Here is a 27,198-nt window from a genome sequence, read left to right as displayed (position 1 = left end):
CTATCCGGAAACAGCAATATTCGATGTGGAGGTACGTGCAAGCAGCATAGACTCGCCATAGAGGGCAGAAATGGCCGGACATGGCCAGGCAGAATGGGGTGCATTTGGCCTTAAAGATCGGCCTTTAAAGGGGGCTGGCATCGCCTGCCGGCTCCCTGAGACTGAATGCATTTGTTGCAGTATAAGGCAATTGGCTCTCAGGGGAGGCGGACTAAAAGGCAAGCCCTCTTCTGCTGCTGTGGAGAGTCGATGCGCGGCAGCCATTTTCAAGTGGTGGTCCTCCTCGTTGCGGTAGTGCCCGTGCCTGTCTTCCTCGCCGAGGGGCCAGCTTGGGCATGCATAGTGCTGGGGGACAGATGTGAACGACGAGCAGGCACTCCTTTTGAGTGATGTTGATGTTACAGTGCCGGTTAGGCCCTTAAGGTCTTGTATTCAAATTCCTAAAGTTCTGTTGCTTCAATAAAGTATCTTGGAGATGTCATAAGCTCTCACTGCTCCTGGAATAAGAACAATATCGTATTTTGTAGCAACAACAAATAATTTTGTCAGGATGGTTCATCACAAATTCAACTGCAGAAAGAATTTTAACTTTTCTTCAACCAGGTTTCCCAATTCTTTCTCAAATGTCACAATCAACATCTTGTTTTCTATTAGTACCACTCTTTAGCACTTGCACCTTTCACTAACAGGCTGGTCCTTTCACCAGGTTTCTTCTGGGCAATCACTTACTGCTCTACAGGTATAGTCACCTGCCCATCTACTGCCAGAACAGAAAAGTGCTTCAATGGTAACTCACAAATTAGAAACTGCAACTTCAGCAGTCTTCTTTGGTATCACAATGTTAGTAGCTTTCGGTGACTAGAATATGCACATTGGTTCTTATCAGGACTTTTCCACAAATGATGCTCATCTCCCTCTGGATAGCTCCTTCCAGAAGGGCAGCCTGTTTGCCACCTTTTTCCCCGCTCTACATCAACAACCAAACAGTGACATGTATACGGTTTTACTTGACCCCTCTTGGTTTTGGCAATGTATGTTTGCACTAACCACATGTATGAATCTCTCTAAAGCATGAGCAGCCACATTTAGAACCTTCTGCCCCTTACTGTTTCAGTCCTGCCGTTGGCAATAATTTATGGTTTTTGCCAAAATGACTGAATCGAAATGACCTACACCACCAAAAGTTCTAAAATAGGTACTACTAAATATCCTACTGACTAAATGTCCGTAGGACATTTTGTAGTATCTATTTGGTGGTGTTGGTAAAAAAAAAAAGGCTGCAGGGGTGTCCCCCGCAACATCCTGCTCACCATACTATACAGTATAGTGAGCAAGGGTTGCGGGGGACAACCCTGCAGCTGACCTGACAAACAAAAAAAAGGAAAAGGGCTTCAGGGGTGTCCCCCACAACACCCCGCTCACTATACTATTCAGTGCAGTGAGCGGGGGTCCCAGGGGACACCCCTGCAGCGGCCCGACCCAAAAAATAAAGAAAAGGACCCTGCAGCGCCAGTTCCCGAACATGAAAGTGTTAGGGAACCAGCGTTGCAGGGACACAGTGCGTTGGAATAAAAGTTAAGTAGGGAGGTGGGAGTGTGGGCAGGGATTTAGTGTTTCTATAGATTTGGGGTTGTTTTACTGTGGGTGTTGGAAATGGAAATGTACAAACAATTTTGTATAACGTACATTTCTCATGCAATCATTTCCATTGCGGACATTTCATCCGCGGTATAACAACCCCTAATCTAATTTGATAGATTGATATTGCCTGTCCCAACGCTTTGGCTTGGGTATTGGTTGTGCCCTTCAGACTTTCAAGAGGCTTCCCTACCTTGGCTTGGGTATTGGTTGTGCCCTTCAGAGTGCAAAGAGGCTTCCCCACTGGGTACTTGTTTACAAAACTTTACAGACTCAAAGTTGACGCTTTTAAGTGTATAGCATGCAACTTGTGTTGGTTTTAGACGGTTCACGCAGCTTGTCTGCACATCTTTCCCTCCTATGTGAGTGAAACGTTCTGCGTGGCACACTGAGACAGCACCAAAGCGCCCTGGAGTCGCTCACTTGCCTCAGACTCACTGGGTAAGTCGTGTCTCTGTGCTCCACTGGGGTTTTGCAGAACCTCAATACTGGTGGCTTCTCCCGACCAGGCACCAAACCTCTCTTATGTAACCTTCACCATGCGAGGTTAGAGCCGCCTTCACCTATGAGCGTCCTGAGTGCACGCCAGCTATCTGGGACATCTCGGCTGCTCTCACCACTTCTACCTTCCACTGCGCAAGCAAGACAGGTTATCAAGTGGCACAGACCCTCTAAGGACCCCGTAGCGGTCCCGGCATCTTTTCGCTCCTCCAACCACAACGGTCCACACAGCATACACTGCTTCTGTGTCTTTGGCCTCTCCATAGCATGACCTGAGAGAGGCATCTAATCCTCTATCTCCCTCAGGTATGGGTCATTTTGATTAATTGACCACTAGCGTTGTGTTCCTCTGCATCCCTCTTCCTCGTCACTGTACTGAGGGAATTATGAGACTTCAAGTCCCGAATAACAAAAATCATTTTCTTAACTGATTTTATACTTGGACATTGGTCTCTTTTCTGTAACCTGTGTGAAGGGTATATTATGCGAATCAGTCACCAGACTAGTTTGTAAAGAGGAATATAGGTCTTTAGATGCAATGTTGTTAACATTCGCAAACCTCCCTCTATTGTACTTTAGCGCATTAGGAATGTATTTATTTTATTTATACAGGGTTTCTGAAGAAGTCCAACCCCACTAGGAGGGTTAACTCGTACACCAGAAGGATTATAGTGGCAACAAGCTATTACATATTGCGGGAGTGAAAAAAATGTCTCTTTTTAGAAAACTGCAAATACTGTGTCTCATCCCCTGGATTCCTCTCACCTCTCTGAGCCTTTTCTCCTCCCAGGTGATCCTCCCGCAGGTCACCACCCCCAAGTTCAGGAAGCGTCTGCCCTCCCCTGGCCACCTGGGAGGAGACTCTAGGCAGGGTTTCAGTGGGTGATCCATAGGATTCATCACATATTACAGTGGTGTCAAGTGACCACTTGTTAGAGTGATCTCAAGTGATTTTGTACACAACCCGTATTTCCAGATAATTAAATGTTCTTGTAACGTCCCCTCTGCCTATTTATTTTAGACAATTCCAACCACGCTTTTATCTAAAAATGCTCTTGCTGCCAGGGCCAGATGAATGTGCATCTCATCCGAATTCCCAGGAAATGTGAGGTTGTGCTTTAGAGCGGGATTAAAGCACTTTGCCATGTGCTTAAAGGGGTGCGAGTGTGATAGCTCTGTCATGTGCTTAAAGAGGGGCAGAGGTCAAGGTGATGTGGATAGTTTTGCCATTAGCTTAAAGGAAGGGGTGCGAGAAAGGGGAACTGCATAGCCAGGGCTTTAAGTGGGCTGGGGCTCCCTCCCCACCAACGAAAGGCATTTTTTAAATTTATTTTGTTTGCTGCAGCCTGGGGATTCAACCTCGAGCCCTGCCACTTTTAAGCCAGTGTCACATCCACTGTTCTATTTCAGTTGCTGGAATCTCTTTTGTTTTGTTCTAGATTGCTTGACGTAACGGGCTTCATGTTTCCAACAGTCTATTGTAACTGTGCAATAGCACAGTGAAATGTGATACAGTCTTCTCAGTAGTAGATAAAGACCAATACTGGTGGAGACCATGCGCCAAGTTATGTTTCGTCAGTAAATATTTTAATAATACGTCAACAGAGTGGGCACTTTGTTGACGTATCATTAAAATATTCAGTGATGAAACTTAACTTGGCGCATGGTCTCCTCCAGTATTGGTCTTTCTCTCAGTTTTGAGCTGTTTTGGCTTTTTGCCGCTATACTCCATTGAGACGTGACAAGAGTATGATTAACAGATGAATAGCAGTCATTGATGGACAAGAATCTTTGAGACAAATAGAAGTCAACTTATAGGTGCCGCCAAGCATACCAGATATAAAGATAAGAGCCATTGTTTCCAACAAACATATTGTCAGTAGTAGGGCTCGGGTTTGAATCACCAGCATGAGAGAATAAAAAAAAAGGTTGTCCCATGCTGGGGATTTGAACCCAAGCCCTGTTAATGACAAGACAGTGTCCCATCGCACTGTGCTATTTGTAAGATGCTGAGTTACTTTTCTTTCTCAGGCATACTATTGAATGAAACAGTGCTTTGGTTTGAATCCCCAGCACTGGACAATAATAAAAATAAAACAGACAGTGACGAAAGCCGCTTTTTAAATGTTACCGTGTTAGGGACACTTCAAGGCCATGTCCATCATGTAGGCCACACCACCTCGTTACAGCCCCACTCCCCTCCTTGATTCCTCACCCCACTTAAAGCACTGTGCATAGCTCTACCATGTGTTTTAAAGATGGGTAGAGGGAAAGAGGAGGTACAGCCCTGTGCCATGGGTTTTTGGAGATAAGACAGGATCTTGGGCCTTAGCACTGTTACACTAATTTTGTGGAAGAGCTTTAACTCATTCCTGATGATACAGTGGACACGAGCACAGTGCCCTGTAGGGCCGCAAAGGCACTTTGGGATTAGTCTTCAAACAGTGAGAATCCCACCCTGACCACATATATGCAGTGTCAACTATCCCCTCAAAAGGGTAATAAAAGGCCTTGATGAGATCAAATGTGTGATCTGTGGGTTAGACATTGATTACTGTGCCAAGGTCTCCACTCACTGTGCATCCTTAACATTCCATACTCCGAAGTTGGTGGTTTATTGAAGCTGTGCATTAATATTGCACCCTTAAATTATTAAAAGCTTATCAAGTTCTCCTCTGTTTCTCTTAGAGCACACTTGAGCAGTGCAACGTCTGTCATCAGCCCATCATGGAGAGGATCCTACGAGCAACCGGCAAGGCCTACCATCCTCGATGCTTCACTTGCGTGGTGTGCTACCGTAGCCTCGACGGCATCCCGTTTACCGTTGATGCAGCAGGGCACATCCACTGCATTGAGGACTTTCATAAGTAAGGAGCTTTTTTTTTCTTCTTTCTGTTTGTTTGTACTTTGTGAACAATTGTGACAATCCATCCTACAAGGTGTCTTCATCTTTGGAGGTGGTGAGAGAAACAGACATTCTCATGCCCAGAGATTGTGGTGTTTCTACCACGTTCAAGCAGCAACAAAACACTTTGAATGTCACTGAACCACTTTGCACTATGCTGCCACGCTGTGAAAATAACCATCATCACACATTAATTTAAAAGTGCCTGTAGACTCATTCACAGTACTAGAGACCGTACAGTTGATAGGCGGCAGGTCTGCATCAAACCTTATGAAGATGCAACATCTAAAATGTGTATAGACATGAGGCGAGTAAGGGAATGGGGTTGCATGCAGGATATAGAGTCTTGGGCTAAGTAGAGGAGGGCAGCATATCCCAGATGGCACAGAGCTGTTGGACAAAGGGTCAACAGGTGAGAGTAACAGAAGGGGTGATAAAACCACTTCAGGAATATTCAAAAGGTCCTGAGACCTGGGGCTGTGAAGGTATGGATTTCTCCAGCATGGGGTCTGGCATGGATTCACATGCTCATGAATATTCCCCGTCGTCAGGCTGGGAATCCTTGGTAAAAGAAAAAATCAGTTTGTTTTGTTTCTGAACTGTCTTTCTCCTAATAAGCAATCACTGGTCTCTGGGTCATACTGCCCCCAGCCAATGACTGCCCTCTACATAAGCCCCTCCTCAGGCAGCCATCTTCAGATTTTTACCGCACATTCAAGTGTTGGGAGTCCTCGTGCTTAGCTCTTGAGCTTTTACTGCGTATTGCGTTTTTTCAAAGAGTTTACTCTTACTTTTTCTTTTTCTGTCAAATCGATCCTCAAGCTCCACCGATTCTTCTTCCAATTAACAGGGACCCGTTTCGAAAATCTCTACGCCCTTCAAGGGCAAATTGCAGTCAAATTTCACTTCTTGGAGGATTCCGGAAGATCTTTGAGGCCTACCCTGCGTGGACATGGCCGAACACAAAGGAGACTAGACACCCGTTGGATCCAAGCTGTTTAGGATCTGCCCAGGATGTGGACTACAGAACGTCTTCAAGTAGGATGAGCACTCCCGATACCGCTACTGCCACAGTCGTCCTCCATGTGACAAATCGCACGTGGAGGAGGACTGTGCGTTCTGCAAGGACATGTCCTCCCGTACCATGAAAAACCTTTTCAAAAGGCTCGCTGACTGGCTGGAGGCGAAAAGCCCGGCAGCAGGTGAGCCCAAGAAGAAGTCTGAGCTCTCTCCTAAGACCTTTGAGGGCACTCAGGCGACAGGGGTACAACATAGGGCAAAGCACAGCGAGTCTGCGGACACCAGGAGCTCCATTGGTACGGGTTCCGCGACTGCCAGGCCGGGCGCAGCAATCGTTGACGCCATCAACCGCGAGCCAACGCTCCGGCTCGACGAAGAGGAAGTTGGAAAACCCGGTTAAGATTCGTGAGAAGCCCCGGTTGACCCCCACGGTGAAGGCCTCAGGCGCGCCAAAGGTCGTGAAGGCCCAGATTCACCTGGCTAAGACTTAGATTGAGGAAGTGGCAGCGTCCCTGGCGAAACCCGCAGATGCGGCCCCAGTGGAGATGACCTCAAAGCCAAGAGCTTCCCTGCCCTCCCAGAGGTAATCATCTTTCGTGCCCATCGAAAATACCCCCGTGAAACCCCTGGCCGAGAAAAGGGGGGGCGCAATAGTCCTACCGGACTCGGATATCTTCTCCGAGGATGAGTTGGCCGGCCTCAAGTCAGTCTTGGACAAGAGATTCGTCGAGGTCAGGTCCTATGGAAAGGGCCCCGATGAGGCAGACGTGGAGAGCGACGGGAAGAGCTGACGAGGAACAGCAGATCAACGAGGAACCAAACACCACGCCGCTGCCGACGGTCCCCTCGCAACCGCTGCAACCATCGACTGACAGGTCAGAGGACATCTTGCTGGCCCTGCACACCCTGTGTTCAGAAATAAAAACAAGGATACATTTGCCTCCGGCAGACGATCCAGCGGCGCCTGGACCTTCAGGAAGCCCTTCACCCAAGCGGAGGCGAGTCCATCCGCCCCCACCCTTCCATCCTTCACCTCCATCCCCTCCTCCGAGGGACCAGACGGTGGGAACGGACGACGGCGAGCAGATCTCCCGTGGCCCCCACCCCAGGCTTCTCCTCCCGACGAAATTAGCTCATTTCACGCCATAATGGCTCAGACCTCAGAGCTTTTTCAGCTATGCCCTGAGGAGCAGAAGGAGGGATTCCTTTATCAGCGACAAGAGGAAGACCGTGCTCTCCGTCCCGCTGTTGGGCGACATCTGGGACGAGGGGCTGGCCCTCCTGAAGAACCCATCCTCAGCCCCGGCGAAGAGAAACCGGTACGAGAAGTAGTACCGGGTCCCAGACTCGGCACCAATGTGCCTGAGAGCGCAGCCGTCTCCGGACTCGGTGGTCTCCGCGGCTGCCAAGAAGAAATCCGCTGGGACGACAGCGTTGACTTCCACTTCCCCGCCGGACGGCGAGGGTAAGAAGCTGGATACCATGAGACGTCGGGTCATTTCGTCGGCGATAACTACCATTAAGGTGGCCAATGCTCTCGCTATCATGGCTCGCTACGATGGGGAGCTGTAGTTTAAAGTCACCCTCCTTCTGGACTTCCTCCCAGACGACAAGAGGGCAGAGGCCCTTGAAATCTTACAGAAAGGCGAGGTGGCCTCGGACCACGCCATTACGGTGGCCACGGACATTGCCAACACCGGCTTCCGCCAGATGGGCAAGGGCGTTTGCCTTCACCGGCGTGGCTAGCTCAGGGCTGCCGATTTCCGTCAGGACTATAAGACGCGGGTACTGGACATGCCCTTTGACGGGAACAACTTGTTCGGCAAGGCAGAGAGGACTTTGCACTCGCTGGATGTGGCTAGAGCGCTGAAGTTCTAAGTGGACCGCACAAAGAGTTTTCGGAAGACGTCACAGCTGTTTGTGAACTTTGGCCCTATGAACCAAGTGAAGGCCCCTCTCCAAGGCCTCCATTTCCAGGTGGCTCTCAGGCTGCATCACACACTGTTACCGGTTGGCAAACCGAGCGTTGCTTGGCCATCAGAGAGCCCATTCGACCAGAGGGATCACTGCAACTACGGCCTTCCTGTCTGTTGTGCCACTACTGGACATCTGCAGGGTTGCTACGTGGAGGTCAACGCACACCTTCATGAGATTCTAATGCGTCAACCGGGATTCCAGGGAGGAATTCAGAGTCGGCCAAGCAGTGCTGTGCAACCTGTTCGCTTGAAGGTGAGCCTGGTGAGGTAAGAGATGCTTCATTTTTAGTTGTTGAAATGCTTAATGTTGATCCTTGCCACCTCCCGTGGTTGTGCATGTGTGTACTGCTATGTATTCTTATATTCATGAGCATGTGAATTCATGCCAGACCGCATGCTGGAGAAGGAACAAGTTACTTACCTGTAACGGTTTCTCTGGCATGGATTCTCCCGCCTAACCCTCTGCGGCTCTTCTCTTGGTCCTACTGCCACTTTATGTGCTACCAAATTTGAAGATGGCTGCCTGAGGAGGGACTTAGGTAGAGGGCATTCATTGGCTGGGGGCAGTATGACCCAGAGACCAGTGATTGGTTATTAGGAGAAGGACCATTCAGAAACAAAAATGAAACTGATTTTTTCTTTAACCGAGGATTCCCAGCCTCGACGACGGGGATATTCATGAGCATGTGAATCCATGCCAGACCCATTCTGGAGAACATCAGTTACAGGTAAGTAACTTATTCCTTCAGCATTATTGTACCCTGCTAGCAATGGGACGGTCTACTGCGGTTGCCATGGTATGAATTCAACATTATTGTAACCTGTTAGCAATGCAACGCTCTACTACTACGTGCAAGAGGACAGAAAGACATTACCCGAGCAAAACGGAGGGAAACAGGGATTATCCCATGACTGGATGAAAAGGCTGTGAAGGATATCTAATGCAACAATAACTACTGGCCCTGATTTGAAAAAGGCGTTTTATACGTCGAAACACGTGTCATCATTAAAGGGCATTGAATTTCTATATAAATAAACACTGTGTGAAACAAATACATACTGCGTGTGACTTTCATTTCTTTCAATGGAATTCAAACAAATGGGCGCATGAATATACCCCAAGGGTAACCCTTTTTGAACTGCCCTTTCCTAATGGAGTAGAGGAATCTCCATTGTTAACAGGGCTAATGCGACCTATAAATTTAAGTGCGTGAACTAACACAGAGGGCGCAGAGTTGTACTTCATAAGCACCTCGAACAGATTCCTCACACTCTCATAGGACGGTATACTATGGTTGCCATGGTATGAATTTCGGCATTATTGTAACCTGCTAGCAATGAAACGATATACATCGGTTTCCACTGTGTGGATTTCTGGATTATTATAACCTGCTAGCAATGGGACGGTCTACTACGGTTGCCACAATGTGGATTTCTGGATAATGATGACCTGCTAGCAATTGGACTGTCTACTGTGGTTGCCACGGTATGATTTCTGGATTATTATAACCTGCTAGCAATGGACGGTATACTACGTTTGACGTAGTGTCGTGTAGGCATTTGTTTACGCTTATCGTATAAACATTTTGGTAAGACCAACTCTGCATCCTCACAGAGTCTAGAAGAAACTCAGACCACAAAGAACCTGTTCTGTGTGATTAAATAGATTTTATTTAGCTTTAACGTTATTGGATAAAGCCTGGCGCACGCAGAAATATGTGGTTTCTTATCTTGCTCCCAGATTTACAAACGGTGTCCATGGTGAATGCTGTTACGTTTGGTGGGGTTTCTTTGTGAGGGAGCAGTCTGTTTTTTGGGCTACACATTTTGCATCAATATTCTCAATGCCAAGTGCTCACCCATTTTAAAGGGTTAACAAAGGTACACTAGGGTGCCTGATTACCAGCACCGACTCAATGGTCACTCCCAACAAAACATAGCGGACACTGTTGGCTCCATTTCACTTGCTTCACACACCTCAGGAAGACATGCAGGTTGCTCATAGATTTCCATAGCAGATTTATTGGCCGGCTATATACCATCGTGCCAACTGTCTGTAAGGGGCTCAAGTAAAGAGCTTTGATTCATGACTTTCCTTAAGAAACTTGGCTTGCAATAAGCAATGGTGGCCATGTAGGCTATCTGCCTCGAGACACCGGGTGCTTCTTTCTGAAGGAAAGGGTCACAAGGCTGATCTACATTGACCCCCGGGCACCTCCAAGCAGCAGAAGCTCCGAATGGATTGATGGCCCAAGATCACAATGCGCTACTTGCTGAAGTTCAGGAAAATACCTACCAATCTACCCTGGCAACACCAAAAGGGTACCTTTTTTTAGTACTACAGTTTTTTCACTTAACCACTACTATGCTGCATCTGAACTTACTGTCAAGCAGTATCATAACTTCGCAATCAAAAAAGGAAATGCGTTCTAAGGTCTTTGAACGGTTTATAAATATTGCTACTTTCATGAAGTTGCCCGTGATATTTCCCAACCTCAAGGGCCTGCTTCTGAATACAGTTGCCCCAAACTGGACATAGTAGCCCTGCCACTGCAAGGTGGCACAGGCAGCGTGCAGAAAAGGCCCGAAGGCTGGTTCCCAAGGTTACCTACAATGCTCAGCCATTGCCGAGTTAACAAATAAGATAGATGAGTCACTTACTTGGCTTTTCTAGAAGTAATGCAATGCTGTGCAAAGGAATCGTGAAACAGCAGAACACCTGTTGCTGTGATTCACGTATTTCTGAAGGTTCTCTCGGTGGATGGTAACATTTTAAAAAGTCTCGAAATATAGTTCTATTATTTTCACTTTTGCAACCGAGGAAACCCACTTTGGATCCCGAGTAGAAAGCTTCACTGTGCTTGCTTATGACTTCCAAGTATTCTAATTGCCAGCAGACACTGTGCACAGATTTATCACCATCTGGCTGTTTTGCGAAGGCCCAGCAATGTTTTCTGTTCAGAGGAACTTTTTTTGTTAACCTTCTGCAGTGAATTAGCGCTGCTCTTATTGACATGTTGCTTGGAATGGAAATGGATACCAGGCGGTATGAAGTGATTAAAGGCTATTGCAAAAGCGTGCCTTCATGGTTTAAATGCCATCCTACCCGTATAATGATGAAGCGCCCCTGCTGGGATGGAGACAGGGGAGTGGGCCCAGCCTTATCAGGGACCCCGGCCTTGGGATATGGGCAGGCACACCTGGCCTTTCTGCTCTGTTTACCGCTGATTGGGCGAGCAGACATTGGAGTCCCACCTTCAGTTCATCTCCTTTGCAAATCCGTAGGGCACTAGCCGCAGGGCAACCTTAATGGTTAGGCTGCGGTGGTCGATTCGCCAATCCTAAAAGAAATACCCTTTGGGGTAGAGGACTTGAGCTTCAGGTGATGATTTGCAACATAAAACTGAATCAATAGGTCAGGTTAGATTAATTGCTATTTGTATAGCACACACCTGCTACTTCTGTGGCCAAATGGAAGAAGGGAACATTATAAACTACTAGATGCCAGTGCCTGGTATGATGAGACCATTATGGAAAGTAATGTTTTCAAATCACTGAGTAATTGCTACCTCAGCCCGGGTAAATTCAATTAAGTGTTTAGAAAGGCTGCTTTGATGGCAGTTTGTCACTTGCACATCAAAAAAGCATCAAAAGCAAGGAAAAGTCATTAAAGATCCTCTGCTCTGCTGAGAAATAATCTGGTTGCGGAGCAGTTGCGTTTTCCAAAATATCAGACTCATTTAATATTCCATGAATTAATTGTGTGTTAAGCAAACGTGGCGGGACAGTCGGAAGTATTGGGCGCTTGATCGTTTCATAGATCTCCATGAGGGGATCCCCATATAGGATCTTAATATTCCATGAATTGGGTGTTAAGCAAACGTGGCGGGACAGTCGGAAGTATTGGGCACTTGATCGTTTCATAGATCTCATGAGGAGATCCCCATATAGGATCTTAATATTCCATAAATTGGGTGTTAAGCAAACTGGCGGGACAGTCGGAAGTATTGGGCGCTTGATCGTTTCATAGATCTCTGAGGAGATACCCCATATAGGATCTTGTAATGGCGCTGCCTGGAGGCGGGATCACAGAACACATTTCTTTGGGAAATGTATTTAAATAAAAAAAAGTGAACCAAAAGTAAACCAGTTCAAAAAAGGATCTGCCTTCCTGCCTTTGTTCCATTTTTAATAATTTCTCCATTACATAGCCTTGGTGCTGCTTCTATACAGACATACAACTGTCTGTGCCCCATAGAAAAAAATAGAACAAGTAAACGCAGTAATTAAAAACATCCTGTGACTTTAAGGCAGCCATACTGCACCAGTATCCCATAATGCATTCTAGTGACATGATACTGCACAGGAGAATCGGAGGCAGTAACCAGACAGCCCAGTCCTGCTGCTGATAGTATGAGGGTCTGGGAGATCCCATCAGATATTCAAACGTTTGCAGTATCTCGCAAATTGGAGCAGTCTGCAGCGAGCAAGAGGAGGCATATCGCCACCAAAGTGGAGAAGAGCCAACAAAGGCCTGCGCGTCCAGATGTACAGTGTTTGGATGAAAAACGTTACACAAGATTAACAAAAGATTAACCTACACCCTCAGATACTTAATGCCCTCAGAGGTGCCACTAGACACACTGTAAATCTACAACTGACTCTGGGAGGAAGGAGAGCGAACAAAGCTGAGCAAGCAAGGAGAGGCATTGAGGGTCAAGGAGTACTTAGGGTTATGGTCTACGGAGACGACCTGCACCACCGTATGTTCCACTTTGAGGTACGGTATACAAAAACACTTCATGGCAGGAAGTTGAGTCAAAAGGCCCACAGCATACGGAGGCTTTAATTCTAAGAAATTGGTACATGGTGGGAAAGTAAGTCCCAACACACTGGGAAAAGATTTCTACATCGTAAATATCATAGCGTTAGCCTTCTGTGCTGGGCTATGCTGGGCTATATCATGAAATTGGAGCTCATGACCTGTTGTCCATCCACCTCTATTACAAAGTTCATATTCTTTAGTCAATATTGTGATTAAACACAATTGTATTGTCTATACTTGCGCATGTCATCTTCTCCAGCATGGGGTTTGCCATGGATTCACATGCTCATGAATATTTCCCGTTGTTAGGCTGGGAATCCTCGGTAAAAGAAAAAAGTTTCATTTTCACTTCAAAACTATATCTCGAAGGGATTGTGTCCTCCGACGTATTCCTTATCTTTGATATACGTTTCCAGCTTGCTGGCCTCGGAAATTTTTTCTCTGTAGAGGGCGCTGCGCGTCGACGTCCGCCGAGTCGATGTCCCTCGACGCCCACCGTATCAGCGCTGACGTCCCCATGCCCATAAATACACGCGCTGCGTCCATTGCTCAGTTCCGTTTTTCCTCGCTTCGTGGGGCCTCGGAACGTCGTTGCTCAGTTCAGTCAGTTTATCTAAATCTAATTTGACGAATATTCCTTATCGTTCTCGATGGCTTCTTCATCAGAACCGACGACGCCCCGATCCGGCTTCAAGAAATGTCGAGACTGCGGTAAAAAAATGTCAATAACGATCCACACAGGGTCTGTTTATGGTGCTTGGGGTCCGAGCACCATTGTTCGGAGTGTGAGGACTGTATGTCCATGACGGCGAAAGCCCTGAAGGAGCGAAAGGGGAAGCTCGAGAGAGGTAAGTCAGCCAAAACCACCTTGAAGGTTTCGTCGGCCGAGTCGAGGCATTCGTCTCCTCGCCGTCGAAAACACTCACATTCTAGATCTCGAAGCAGCTCCCACCATTCGTCGAGATCTAGACACTCAAAAAAGAGATGTCAAAGATCCCATTCCTCGTAGTCTTCGGTGTCCCCAGAAAGAGTTTCCTGTCCCACCAAACAGTTCTCAAAATGAGAAAGAAAATGTTAAGCGTCTTCGAGAACGCAGCCCCGACCACCTCGAAGACAGCTGAGGGTGATACCCCGGGTGAAAAACCCAAAAAATCAAAACACCGCGAGTCGCAGCACCCGGTGAAACATTCCACCCGAGAGCGCCATGAGCCATCGGGTAAGAAGGCACCGTCTTCGTCATCGAGGGTTCCTTCGCCGCCGTCGAAGATTCCCTCGACGCACGGGACGGCGCCATCAACGCTGTTGTCGAAGGGTTCCTCGACGCATCGGTCGATCGACTCGACGCCGATGTCGACGCCGATGAAAGAGAGGACCAAGGCTCCACAGCCAACAGTGTTTTCAAGGGCCTCCGGCACGACGCCAAGACCGTCGTCGATGCCCTTGAGTAGGATCTCGATCCTCTTGAATTCTTCGAGGCCCCTTCCAGTTTTTTCGACGCCATTTTCGGCGCCTTCGAGGCCGGTTACATCGGCGTCGACGATGTCGACATTTTCTCGTCCGATAACGACGAGTTTGGCTCCTTCAGCCCTAGAGATGGGCTTTACTCCATTTCAGAGAGAATACCCTGGTCTTTCTCAATTTATGAAGAAAGAGAAGACTCTGACCAAGAAACTTTTGGTTTACAGAGACCCTCACTGCCTGCTGCAGAGGATTTCACCTCTGAAGAAAGGAGGCTGAAGGAACTACAGGACTCACTTAATGAGGCCAGTGGACTTGACAGTTCCCCAGAAGTGGAATTTGTAAAGCCAGACCCAGGGGAACATGCAGAAACACCATATAGAACCCTGATGGCAAGAATAATTGAGTTTATGGGTTGGTCTGCGCCTTCACCTGTTTTCCAACAGGATGATCTAACGGATATATTGGACAAAGGCCCACAGGAGGACCCGGTGGTCCTCTTCCATGCAGCCCTACAAAGAAAAATTGCTTCCAATTGGGAGACTCCCGAAGTCATCCCAGCAGTCAATTAAAGACTGTCGACAAAGTATAGGGTAGCTGCTGCTGACCCTGAATACCTGTCAAAACACCCGACCCCAGAGACCCTGGTGGTTCAAGCGGCAACTTCATCCAGCAGTAGGACTGCTTACCCTACTGTCCCACAGGACAGGGATGACGAGAGGTACGACTCTATGGCAAAGAAAGTCTTCTCTGCCTGTAGTATGGCGTTGAAGTCCATCAACGCCACCTGTACGCTCGCCAGGTTCAGTCACACATTATGGGAGTGTGCTTCATCAGCGGCTGACTGCATACCCGATGGAGAGGAGAAGGAAGCCTTCCTTAACATCATTCAAGATGGCAAAGATGCCATGTGCGAGTCTCTCCAAACTGGCATCGATTCCGCTGACAGTATCAGCAGGGCCATGGCGGCTAGTACAACAATCCGCAGGCATGCGTGGTTGCGAAAGTCTGGCTTTGCTCCAGATGTGCAGGCCAGACTTTTGAATATGCCCTTTGACGGCTCTTCGTTATTCGGAAAAAAGGCTGATGACAGTCTGGAAAAGTTACAGACTTCTAAAGCAGCAGCAAAATCCTTAGGAGCTGCTATCCGCCAAACTCCTTTTCGCCCCTCAGGAACCTCTGGGAGAGGAGTCCTTTCGCTATTATTCCGCATTCGGAAAAGGCAGATGACAGCCGGTTTAAAGGGGCCAAAGAAGATCCACCCGAGGTGGACGGGTCGAAGGTACTAAGACCGCAGCAGCAGCAGGTGCCTCTTTACCCTCGGCATCTGCATCAGCCGCCCCCAAACGACTCTGAGACCTTTGCACACAAGACACCTGTAGGGGGGCAGGTTAACTCACCATCTGACGGAATGGCAGGCTATAATGTCAGATGCTTGGGCGTTGGAGACAGTTGCCCAAGGTTACTGTCTACCCTTTCTACACATCCCTCAGAGTCATCCACCGGGGAACAGCTCCCGAAAAGTTCCAGATCCGCTCCTCTTGCAGGAAATTATGGACCTGCTAGAGAAAGGTGCCATAGAACCGGTACCTGTAGCGGACTGGAACAAGGGCTGGTACTCCCCCTACTTTCTCATACCAAAGAAGGACGAAGGACTGAGACCCATCCTGGACTTAAGAGAATTAAACAAGTTCCTCAGCAAGGACAAGTTCAAGATGGTAACTCTCTCTCAGATCCTTCAGGCCCTCCAGCTCCAGGACTGGCTGGTATCTCTGGACCTTCAGGATGCTTATTTCCATGTGCCAATCCATCTCAAGCACAGGAAATACCTGAGGTTCGCAATTGGCAACTCTCATTATCAATTTCGAGTTCTGCCATTTGGGCTGACCTCCGCCCCGAGGGTCTTCACCAAGCTGATGTCGGTAGTGGCGGCGAGTCTAAGGAGGGAAGGGATCCACGTCTATCCCTACCTGGACGATTGGCTGATCAGGGCCGTATCTTCGGAACAGGCCCGGACCCAGCTAGATTATGCCTGCCTCTTCCTTCACAGACTGGGCTTCTCCCTCAATTTAAAGAAGTCACAGATGATACCATCTCAGAGACTCCAGTTCATTGGAGCGGTCCTGGAAACCTCCCTGGGAAAATCCTCGCCACCATAGGTGAGGGCTCAAGATATTCTACAGATGGTCACAAAGTTTCAAAATGCCCAACGTCTCCCAGCCTTCGACTTTTTGAGGTTGCTAGGCCTCATGGCATCCTGCATCTTCATTGTGCCAGAGGCTCGCCTGAGAATGATATCTCTTCAGTGGGCACTGAGAAGTCAATGGTCACAATTCTCAGGGAGAATGTCAGACCAGCTCCGGATTGCAGACAAGGTAGCCCACGACCTTCGCTAGTGGGCCTATTCAGAGAACATCTTGAAAGGACAACTGTTTTGGCAACCATGGCCGGAGATAACAGTAGTCACAGACACCTCGCTCACAGGGTTGGGAGCCCATGGCAACGACTTGGCCATCAGCAGTCGTTGGTCTCCATCGGAGTCCAGACTACATATCAACCTATTAGAGCTGAGAGCGATCAGACTAGCGCTGAAAGCTTTCCTGCCATCAGTACAGGGGAGAAATGTCCTGATAATGACGGGACAACACGGTGGACATGCACTACCTCAACAAAAGAGGAGGCGTAGGTTCACTACCAGTGTGCAGAGAGGCAATGCAGCTCTGGTTTTGGGCAATTCGGGAAGGAATCTCTCTATCGGCAGTCCATCTAGCCGGAGAGAAGAATTTGACAGCGGACGCTCTGAGCAGGCAGAGCACAGTCTCCCACGAATGGGAACTAGCTCAGGAAGTCCTTCCAGAGATATTCACCCTTTGGGGAACCCCTCAGGTGGAACTGTTCGCCACAAGCACCAACAGAAAGTGCAATCTGTTCAAGGGAATTTCCCCCGAGAGGAGCTCTGGGAGACGCGTTCGTAGTGGACTGGGAGTTTCCACTCCTCTACGCGTTTCCACCAGTCCCTGTTATTCCTCAAATGATCAGGAGGTTGAGAAGATTCCGGAAAACCATGATCCTAATTGCCCCGGACTGGGCCAGGAGAACGTGGTACCCGGACCTTCTAGATACGTCCATCTGTCCTCCACTCAAAGAGAATCTTCTCTCGCAGAAGGGAGGTCAGGTTCTCCATCCAGACATCAGAACCCTCAACCTTCACGCTTGGCTTGTGAAAGGTTGAGGTACAAGGATTGGGATCTCCCTGATGACGTCATGGAGGTGTTGCTATCGGCCAGAAGACCAGGAACAAAGTCTTTATACCTCTGCCGTTGGAACAAGTTTTGCAGCTGGTGTATGGAAAAGAATATCAACCCTTTTTCATGCGGTACACCAACGGTGCTATCGTTTCTACACTTGGCAAACTCAGGCCTTCAAGTTGGCACTGTAAAAGGCTATCTCGCAGCGCTTTCTATCTTCAAGCGCACTGCGGAGGAACCATCGTATTTCAAAATTCCTCTAGTGGTACAATTTCTCAAGGGTCTGACTAATGTTTACCCTCCAAAAGCATTCCAGGTTCCATTATGGGACTTAAATTTAGTCTTAAACTTCTTAATGGGCACTCCATTTGAGCCACTTCACTCTTGCGCATTAAGATTTCTCACACTTAAAACTGTCCTACTTGTAGCACTAACATCGGCTAGAAGGGTGAGTGAGCTTCAAGCTCTCTCCTGTAAACCCCCACATACAATCTTCCACAAGGACAAGGTTGTCCTCCAGTTGAAGCCTAATTTTCTCCCAAAGGTAGTTTCTGAATTCCATATTACTGAGAAAATTACCTTGCCTTCATTCTACCCTCCTCCCCATCCGGGGAAAGAGGAGCAAAGGCTACACAGGCTGGACCCTAGGCGAGCTCTCAGCTTTTACATCAGCAGAATGGCTAGAATCAGGCAAGCAGACCAGCTGTTTGTAGGATACTCAGGTCACAAGTTGGGACTACCCATAACAAAACAAACCATCTCCAGGTGGATTATCTTGGCCATCCTGGAATGTTATAGACTAGCAGGGAAAGAGCCACCCCAAAACCTCAGGGCTCATTCAACCAGGGGTATCGCAGCTTCTTCGGCTCTCCAGAGAGGGGTACCGGTCCGGGACATATGTGCGGCTGCCACATGGTCGTCCGCACATACATTCACAACATTTTACAACCTGGATTCCTCCACTGCTTAAGAGACCAGATTTGGCAAAGCAGTGTTACACTCGGTCCATCCCTAAAGGGATATATAACACTATCACTCCCTCCTCCAATTACATACCACTGCTATGGGAGTCTATCAAAGATGAGGAATACGTCGGAGGACACAATCCCTTCGAAGAACAAGTTACTTTCTTACCTGGTAACGTTCTTTCGACGGGATGTTCCTCCGACGTATTGCTTATCGCCCATCCCATCCATCCCCGCAGTGATAACTTCCCTTGTGGTTGCAGCTTTCAATCCTTCAAGGTTACTAACCAATTCAGGCATGTCTTTCTTATACCACAAAACGGAACTGAGCAGCGGACGCAGCACATGTCTATTTATGGGCATGGTGACATCGGCGCCGATACGGTGGCCGTCGAGGGACATCGACTCGGCAGACGTCGACGCGCAGCGCCCTCTACAGAGAAAAAATTTCCGAGGCCAGCAAGCTGGAAACGTATATCAAAGATAAGGAATACGTCGGAGGAACATCCCGTCGAAAGAACGTTACCAGGTAAGAAAGTAACTTGTTCTTTTCCTCTAAACCAATCACTGTCCTCTGTGTCATACTGCCCACATCCAATGACCGTCCTCTCCCTTAGCTCCACCCCTGCTGGCCATCTTCAGATTTTTACTGCTAGCTTCAGTGTTGGGAGTACTCAACTTGCTCTCCGAGCTAATTTCGTGTTTTTTTAATTATTTGTCCAAAATAGTTTGAATTTTGACCAATATTTGCTTGATCATCTTCAAAGAAGGACAGAGACCGGCAGCGGGTATCCGCTACTGTCGACGATCTTCATCCAACGCCGGATCGTCATCAAAGTTTCCAGAAGACCTGGCCTTGGGCCAACTTGGCGCCTTTCAGCCATGACTGAAGAGAAGAAGGAAAGCCGAAGCTTCTGCAACATCTGCATAAAGTGTGGATTAAGAAGCGTCTTCGTGGAAGATTGGCATCATAAATGCTTATATTGCCTGCATCCGGACCACGATGTGGAGGGATGCAAGGTGTGCTGTGGTTTCTTGAAGAAAACCAAAAAAGATGGCTACAGCAGACTGTCAGCGTGGCTCAAGTCGAGCAAGGCCACTGACTCAGCCGCAGGGCAGGGGTCAAACCTCATCTAGGATGGGTCGGGTCCGAACTCCCTCCGTAAGGAGGTCGAGATCCTTTGAGGACCCAATGCTTGCAGGGGTTCAAGAGAAGGCCATGCTCCGCAATGCTAGCACCGCTGGATTCGCTGCTAATGCACTGCCGAGTCGGACAGAAGGCGATCGCCATCACCATCAGCCTCCACAGTGAGCCTACTGACTACGAGGGCCTCTTCGAAGAGAAAGGCCCTAACCCAGTCCAAACGCCATGCGTCTTCAGTTAAGCTGACGAGGTTGAAGTCCGGAGAGGACTCGTCTAAACTGGCTAAGACCTAGCAGCATGCAAAGTCAATGGAGTCCGCAAAGGCACTGTCAACGAAAGCTGCGACGAGCAAATCGTCAATGAAGTCAACAACATCCATGGTGACAGCATTGAAGGAGAGTGGGTCCATGAAGGAAGTGTCGACCCCTCCAAGGGTGTCCTTGGCCCCGAGGCGAGATACGGCTGCGGAGGCAGCGAAGAACATGGCCACTCCAGGGTCAGGGAAAGACCCGGCGGCCGCACAGGCCCAGCAACCTCCTGAGAAGGAGACAGACGGTCCCCCCAGAGGACCTTCCCCAGTACATGGACCAGCAGTCTGCTCCGGACAAACCAGAGTAGATTTACTCTAGTACTGATGAGGACAATGACCGGCGGGACGATTGCTATACAGATTACAAAGGGTCCCCTGCTCGCAAGAGGGAGGTGTCAGCCTAGACCCCACACCGCTGACTCCATTCACCCCTAGCCCTAGGGATGTGTCGCTGGACATTCTAACAACCTTGCACACACTGGTCACACACAGAGGATGCCTGCAGGACCTACGCCTTCACAGGACACGCAAGAGCCTCAGAGGCTAAGTTCGGCCCTGCAAACGAGATAGGCCAAAGAGGGCGGTGGCCCTCACCAGCATCAGACTTCTCCATCACCACCTCGTTGCGAGAAGACTCCACCTGGAGTCCCCGCACATGGGCACAGACACAGCTAAGGGTACTGACGAGGATGATGACTTCATCGCGGCCGACGGGGAATCATTGCACGTGGACAAGCCCTATAGAGCCTCCCCACCCGACGAAGTTGGATCCTTTACTTTCGTCATGTGAAGGGCCTCGGAACTGTTTCAGTTGGTCCCTGAAGAAACCAAGAACAAAGGCTTCCTATACCAACAGCGCAAGTCGAGAATAAAGACTATCATGTCTGTTCCCTTCCTGAGCGACATCTGGGGGGCGGGGCCTGGCTCTAATGAGAAACCATAGTACGGCCCGACGAAGTGGGACAGGTTGGAGAAGTACAGGGTTCCTAATTCAGCCCACCGGTGCTTAAGGTCTCCACCCTCTGCCGATCCGGTGATCCCAGCCGCAGTCAGGAAGCGCTCGGCAAACCTGTCATTGGCAGCCATGGTACCTCCGGACCAGGAGGGGAAGAAGCTGGATGGAATGGGCAAGAAGATAATTTATACAGCAGCCTGTACCATCAAGGCAGCTAACGCCCTAGCCATTGTGTCCAGATATGACTAGGAACTATGGGTCAAGTTGGGTCCTAGTCTGGACTTTCTGCCCAAAGACGAGAAGGTCGAAGCACTAGAACTCTTTCAGGTAGGGGGAGGTGGTCTATCGATCACGCCATCACGGTGGCAGTGGACACTGGTTTCCGCCAGATGGGAAACGGGGTGTCCCTGTGTCAAGGTTGGTGGAAGGCAACAAACTTCCTCCCGGACATTCAGGCGAAGGTGCTGGATATGCCGTTTGACAGGGATAACCTCTTTGGAAAGGCAGTTGACGAGTATTTGCAAGCAATAAAAACCGACACGGAGACGACATGCTCCGTGCGAACTTTGCCGTTGTCCTTCCAGAGGAAAACCAGGAAGATCTTCCAAGGGTTATAATACACTGTACCGACAACTTTCACGCTCCCACCCCCAAGCAGGCCTGAACTGGCCGTGGCCTCCGGCCCCCACTTATGCACCCTGATGGGAGGCTGGCTGGCGAACTTTGTCAGCACGTAGGAAAAGATCACCACGGACAGATGGGTGCTGGACACTCTCGGACGGGGGGGGGGGGGGCACACTTTGGAGTTCTAACACAGGTGTCCCCATATTCCACTGATCCAGTGACGGGAACAACCCGGGCCATGTTACAGGAGGGGGCAATAGAGATTGTCCCCCAGCATCTCCGGGCTCCAGAGTATACTCCAGATACTTTCTGGTTCAAAAGAAAACAGGGGGGTGGAGGCTGATCCTAGATCTTCATCGTCTCTACAAGTACTTGAACTCCCAAAGGTTCTGGATGGTCACGTTGCAACACGTGCTTGGCCAGCTGGAGCAAGGAGATTTTCTGAAGAGGTTGGATCTGGAGGATGCCTACTTCCACATCCCCATTCACGAGATAAACTGCATGTTCCTGCGATTCGTACTTCAAGGTCCGCATTACCAGTTCAAGGCTCTGCCTTTCAGCCTGAAATCGGCTGAGGGGTATTTACGAAGTGCCTGGCCCCAGTGGCGGCACATCTTTGTCTACAAGGCATCCACATATACCCCTACCTGGATGACTGGCTAGTGTGTTCCTGCTCCCATGCTTTGGCAGGCGAACACACATCCAAGAACATACATCTGCTGACGGAGTTGGGGTTCTCCATAAACTATCCAAAGTCTTGCTTGACGCAATCTCAGGATGCGCTGTTTCTAGGTGCCTGACTCTACACAGTGACGTGTTTGGCATCGCCCTCAGAGGAGAGGGTGAGAGCCATACAAGGCAAAGTACAGCACTTGTTGATGCTGACGGCGATGGTTCGGTCCATCAAGTCGCCCCTGGGCATGATGTCCTTCTGCATCTGCCTCATTTGCCTATGCAGACTTCACATGAGACCTCACCAGGAGTTCCTGGATGCGAGGTGGATGCAGGTGTCTGGGAACTTTGGGGACTGGATCTCACTCAGCGAGGATTTCCGTAGGGCGATACAGTGGTGGGGTGTACGGCCACATCCCGTCGAGGGAGCTTCCTTTCAGGTTCCTCCCCAGTAGGAGCCTGTCCCCACGGACGCCTCTCTAGTGGGATGGGGAGCCCACACCAGACAGTTGCATGGCAGAGGCCTCTGGGATCAGAGAAGGACCTCCACATCAATGTCCACGGAACATCTGGGCCCTCAAGTCTTTTCCTTTGTCATTGAAGGGCATGGTGGGGAGGATCTTCATACAATGCCACCACCATGTTCTACATCCGGAACCGGGGGGGGGGGGGATGCGCTCACTGGGGCTTTCCAAGGAGGTCCAGGACCTGTGGCACTGGGCTGTTAGTCAAGGCATGTTCCTCGTCCCCTTTCACCCAGCAGGATTCAAAAACACCACTGTAGACTCACTCAGCAGGGAACTGCGTTCTTGCCATGAGTGGGAACTTTGCCGGGACCAGGTGGATTTTCTGTTCGGCAAATGGGGCCAGCCCCAGATTGATCGCTTCCCAACTGTGGCAAACACCAAGTGCCAGAGGTTCGCCAGCAGGTTCCCTTAACCGAGGAGCATGGGGGACGCATTCTCATTCCAATGGGAGGGACGGTTCCTGTACGCCTTTCTGTCGTTTCCACTCCCCTTACACGTGATCAACACACTCAGTGCTACTGCAGGATACCACTCGTTGCTCCGGCATGGCCGAGGCAAATCTGGTATCCAGACTTCTTCCGTCAGTCAGTGGCACCGTCTATCCGGCTGCCGCTGTCCCCAGACCTTCTCGACAGAGAAGGGGGGGTGGAGGAGGTGGTTCTGCATCATGACCCAAAGTCTCTGAACCGGAGGGCATGGCTCCTGCAGCCCTAAAGTTTGGAGGGTATGCTTTGCCCGCAGAATTTAAGGACATCCTGGCCAGGGCCAAAGCCTTGTCAACATTGAAGTGCTACAAACATAAATGGAAACGCTTCTCTGTGTGGTGCTGGATGCAGAAGATTAACCCTCTGCGTGTCACGGCTCTGCAACCTCTACTATACTTGCTTCCCTTGGCCAAAGCTGGACTGGCTCACGTCTCTATCAAGGTGCCTCTTGCAGCCATATCCAGGTACACCAGGCCCCCGGGAAGACCGTCGCTGTATTCTCACAGGCGTGTCCAGGAGTTCGTAAAGGGTCTTCAGGACTTTCCCACCAGTGAAGGCCCCTGTCCCGGCTTGGGAGCTCAATGTTGTGCGAATTAATTGCATGGGAGCGTCCTTCGAATCAATGCCCTGCTCAAGTTTCTCTCGTGGAAAACTGCTTTCCTCTTGGCTATCACCTCGGCCAGGCGAGTCAGGGAGATTGAGGCCCTGTCTTGCAAGCAGCCTTACTTGTCTTTCCTTGCTTCAAAGGTGATACTGCGTACACACCCCACCTTTTATGCCAAAAGTGCCTTTGGAATTCCACCTCAATGTACCTTAGTTACCGGTCTTCTTTCGGAATCCGTTGTCGCCAGGGTAAAGGGTCTTGCATTAGCTGGATGTTGCTCGTGCCTTGAAGTTCTACGTGGCATGAAGGAAGAATGTTCTGAAGACTTCTCAGTTGTTCATCAACTTTGGACCTGTAAATCAAGGAAAGGCCTTGTTGAAGGCTTCCAACTACAGGTGAATCTCCGCCAGCGGCATGCACTGACATCGAATGGCTAGCAGGCCGCTGCCATTGCAGCAACAACAGCGTTTCTGTTTGGTGTGCCCCTGCTGGACATCTGCAGGGCTGCTGCATGGAGGTCCATGCACACCTTCACAATGTTCTACTGTGTCAACAGGGATTCCAGGGAAGAGTCCTGAGTGAGCCAAGCGGTGCTAGGTAACCTGTTTGTTTAAGGTGAGTCTGTTTCCAGAGGTGAGTGGTTTTTTCTTTGTTTGCTTCTGTGGAGCCTTGCCGCTTCCCGTGGTTGTGTATATGTGCTGCTGTGTAATCGTTATTCATGAGTATGTGAATCCATGCCTGACCCCATGCTGGAGAAGGTTTTTAACTTACCTGTAACTATCTTTCTCCAGCATGGCTCTGGCATGGATTCACATGAGAGCCCTGCCCCTTCCCGTCTGTGGGTCTTCTTGGCTCATACTGCCACTTTAAAGCTTACCAAATCTGAATATGGCCACCAGGGGTGGTGCTAAGGGAGAGGACTGTTGTTGGATGGGGGTAGTATGACCCAGAGGACAGTGATTGTTTTAGAGGAGAAATAGTTTTGAAGTAAAAGTTAAACTGTTTTTCTTTTACCAAGGATTCCCAGCCTGACGACAGGGAATATTCATGAGCATGTGAATCCATGCCGGACCCATGCTGGAGAACAATAGTTACAGGTAAGTAACTTAAACCTCGTACATATACTTTTTAAGCACACAATGCTCTTGCAATTTATTTTGTTTAGCTGCTGAAATACCAAAGTACCTTTGTGGTTTGCTCACTGTACTCTCTGCCTTAATGGTGCTGAAGGCTCTACAGGATGCTATGCTTATAAGAGGACCTGCTCGAGTACAGACAATAACATCATGTCGGTGCCCAATATTGGCACAAGAATATCAACTTTATATCAGTCCTACTGGGACCAGGTTAGGAGCGCTGATTACAAAAGGAGAGGAGAATAACTTATTAACTGATGAGGAATAACTTTAATACTACTAACCATATCAACATTAAAACCCGGAACAAGAGAGAAAGGCCTTATCAAATTATTTCAATATCCGACTGTTGAATGTTTGACTAAATTGTTAATAGATTGAGTGCAGTTTGTGTACCCAAATTGGCAGAACACCTGATCCAGAGCCTATCACTTCTACTGCAGAAGGCATTTCCATTTACAGGCTTGAACATTGATGACTCAATGACAACCTCGAAGCTCATTCTTTATTTTCAATACAATTATGTGTAACCTGCATGGTTGCGTCTGTCCTCTATTTTTGATCCTTGGGTCTGTCACAGATGTTAAAGCATAACTTGCTCTCATTCATAAAGGGGCACATTTTGGGAATGAAGGACGAGGTATGATTTGAGGTGGTTAGTCTGGGTGTCACCTGAACATGTGTAGAAAATAGTATGCAGGTACTATAGAAAGCAAATAACCGTCGCGGATATGGCTTGAACAAGACTGGAGTTAGGCAGATCCCAGCGCAGCATCACAGAACTGGTTGGTGTTCATTTGGGCCTTGAGCTTGTGTGGGCAACCTCGTCCTAAAGGAGTAAAACTAGAGGAGAGATACCAAAAAACTGCAAGCTCCACCCCTTCCCTGATGGCAAACGGCGGCAAAGTATTTCACTGTCCGTGGTGTCGAACACGACTAAGGTCTAAAATTAGTAGGTTATTGGTTACAGATCTTGGGTAATTATACTGTGTCTATTGATTTGGTGCATACTACTTCCCGACCTCATATACTCTCCAGTTTGTTTATTCTTTGTGTGGAATGCCCTCTTTTAACTTAAAAATGATTCTCCCTTTTGCCAGACTTCTTCAAAACAATTGCAGGCCTCCTTCAAGAGAAGTAGACTAAACCACTGCTGTCATTCAGCTCTTGGCTTTGGTCGAGGAACACTCATTTTTTTTTATTTTACACAAACTATAGAGATGCAGTCAGCAAGGGAATATGGGCAAGGCAACGGTAGGAATGATTAACGAGCAGCAGGAATTTACAATTAGTTGATTTTGCCTGCAGCACCATCAGTGATGGTGGGTATAGGTGGCGGAAGCTTGAAATGTGTCCCACAAAGGGGAGGGGTTTGTTGAGGGGAGCAAGAGTTAGGGTCCAGGTAGTATACTCAGGCAGTAGTCCAGTTTGGTGAGCACAAGAGTTGAGAAGTGTTTTAGTTGAGTGGTCTGTGAGGTGTGGGTGGATTTTTCTAATATTGCGGAGGTCGAGTCTGGGTCAATGATTTAATGCGTACCCGTTGACCACATTTGGCAAGTCTTCAGTATTTCAGTAAACGATCCACAAATCTCCATACATTGGAGGAATGACACATTTTTAACGGTATTGTGATCATTTTACAAAACAAGAGGTGATAGCTGGAAGGTTTACACAGAGCAATGCAGAGGTTAAGATTCAACCTTCCAGCCATCACCTCTTTTTGTTTTGTTGTGAGCATTTTGTACATTAGCATTTTCTATCTTGCAATGTTCATCTTGGAATGTGTTCAGGAGGCTTTTCCAGCATGTGGGCCATTTTCATTGGAAACATTTGAGCATTAAAGAGCAAAATAAGCAGCACAACCTGTGAAATGATTAGCTTGAAACCTTTTATCACTTTGTAACACTCAACTGAGCTGTGCATTTCTGGCCTCCAGTAATGGTCATTAAGGAAACTCAGTGGAGCCAGTAAAAGTTTAATAAATCCGTATCTTAATTTCAGAAAATTTGCACCCAGGTGCTCTGTGTGCAAGGAGCCAATTTTGCCAGTGACAGGCCAAGAGGAGACTGTCCGTATCGTGGCCTTGGATCGGGACTTCCATGTTGAGTGTTACCGTTGTGAGGTCAGTATTGTTTCATTCCTGATGGAATGGGAGTGGTTTGGCATTACTTTGTCCTGAAAAATTGTGTGACTGTGCTAACCACC

General features: G+C 48.6%; 1 protein-coding gene across 6 annotated transcripts in view; it reads left to right on the top strand.

The window, feature by feature from the left end:
- LPP (LIM domain containing preferred translocation partner in lipoma) overlaps positions 1–27,198 on the top strand; it is a 1,982,563-nt gene that overhangs the window by 1,902,169 nt on the left and 53,196 nt on the right. For all 6 annotated transcript variants that reach the window (XM_069617470.1, XM_069617468.1, XM_069617472.1 and 3 more), the window contains 2 exons: positions 4,828–5,006; positions 26,995–27,115. In XM_069617470.1, coding sequence (XP_069473571.1) covers positions 4,828–5,006; positions 26,995–27,115 — 300 coding nt within the window. The remainder of the gene's footprint in view (positions 1–4,827; positions 5,007–26,994; positions 27,116–27,198) is intronic.

Source organism: Ambystoma mexicanum, chromosome 10 (assembly GCF_040938575.1).
Source record: "Ambystoma mexicanum isolate Mex_15411 chromosome 10, UKY_AmexF1_1, whole genome shotgun sequence".
Lineage (NCBI taxonomy): Eukaryota > Metazoa > Chordata > Amphibia > Caudata > Ambystomatidae > Ambystoma > Ambystoma mexicanum.
Note: the sequence above shows the minus strand (reverse complement) of the source record. Positions and strands in the feature narration are given on the sequence as shown.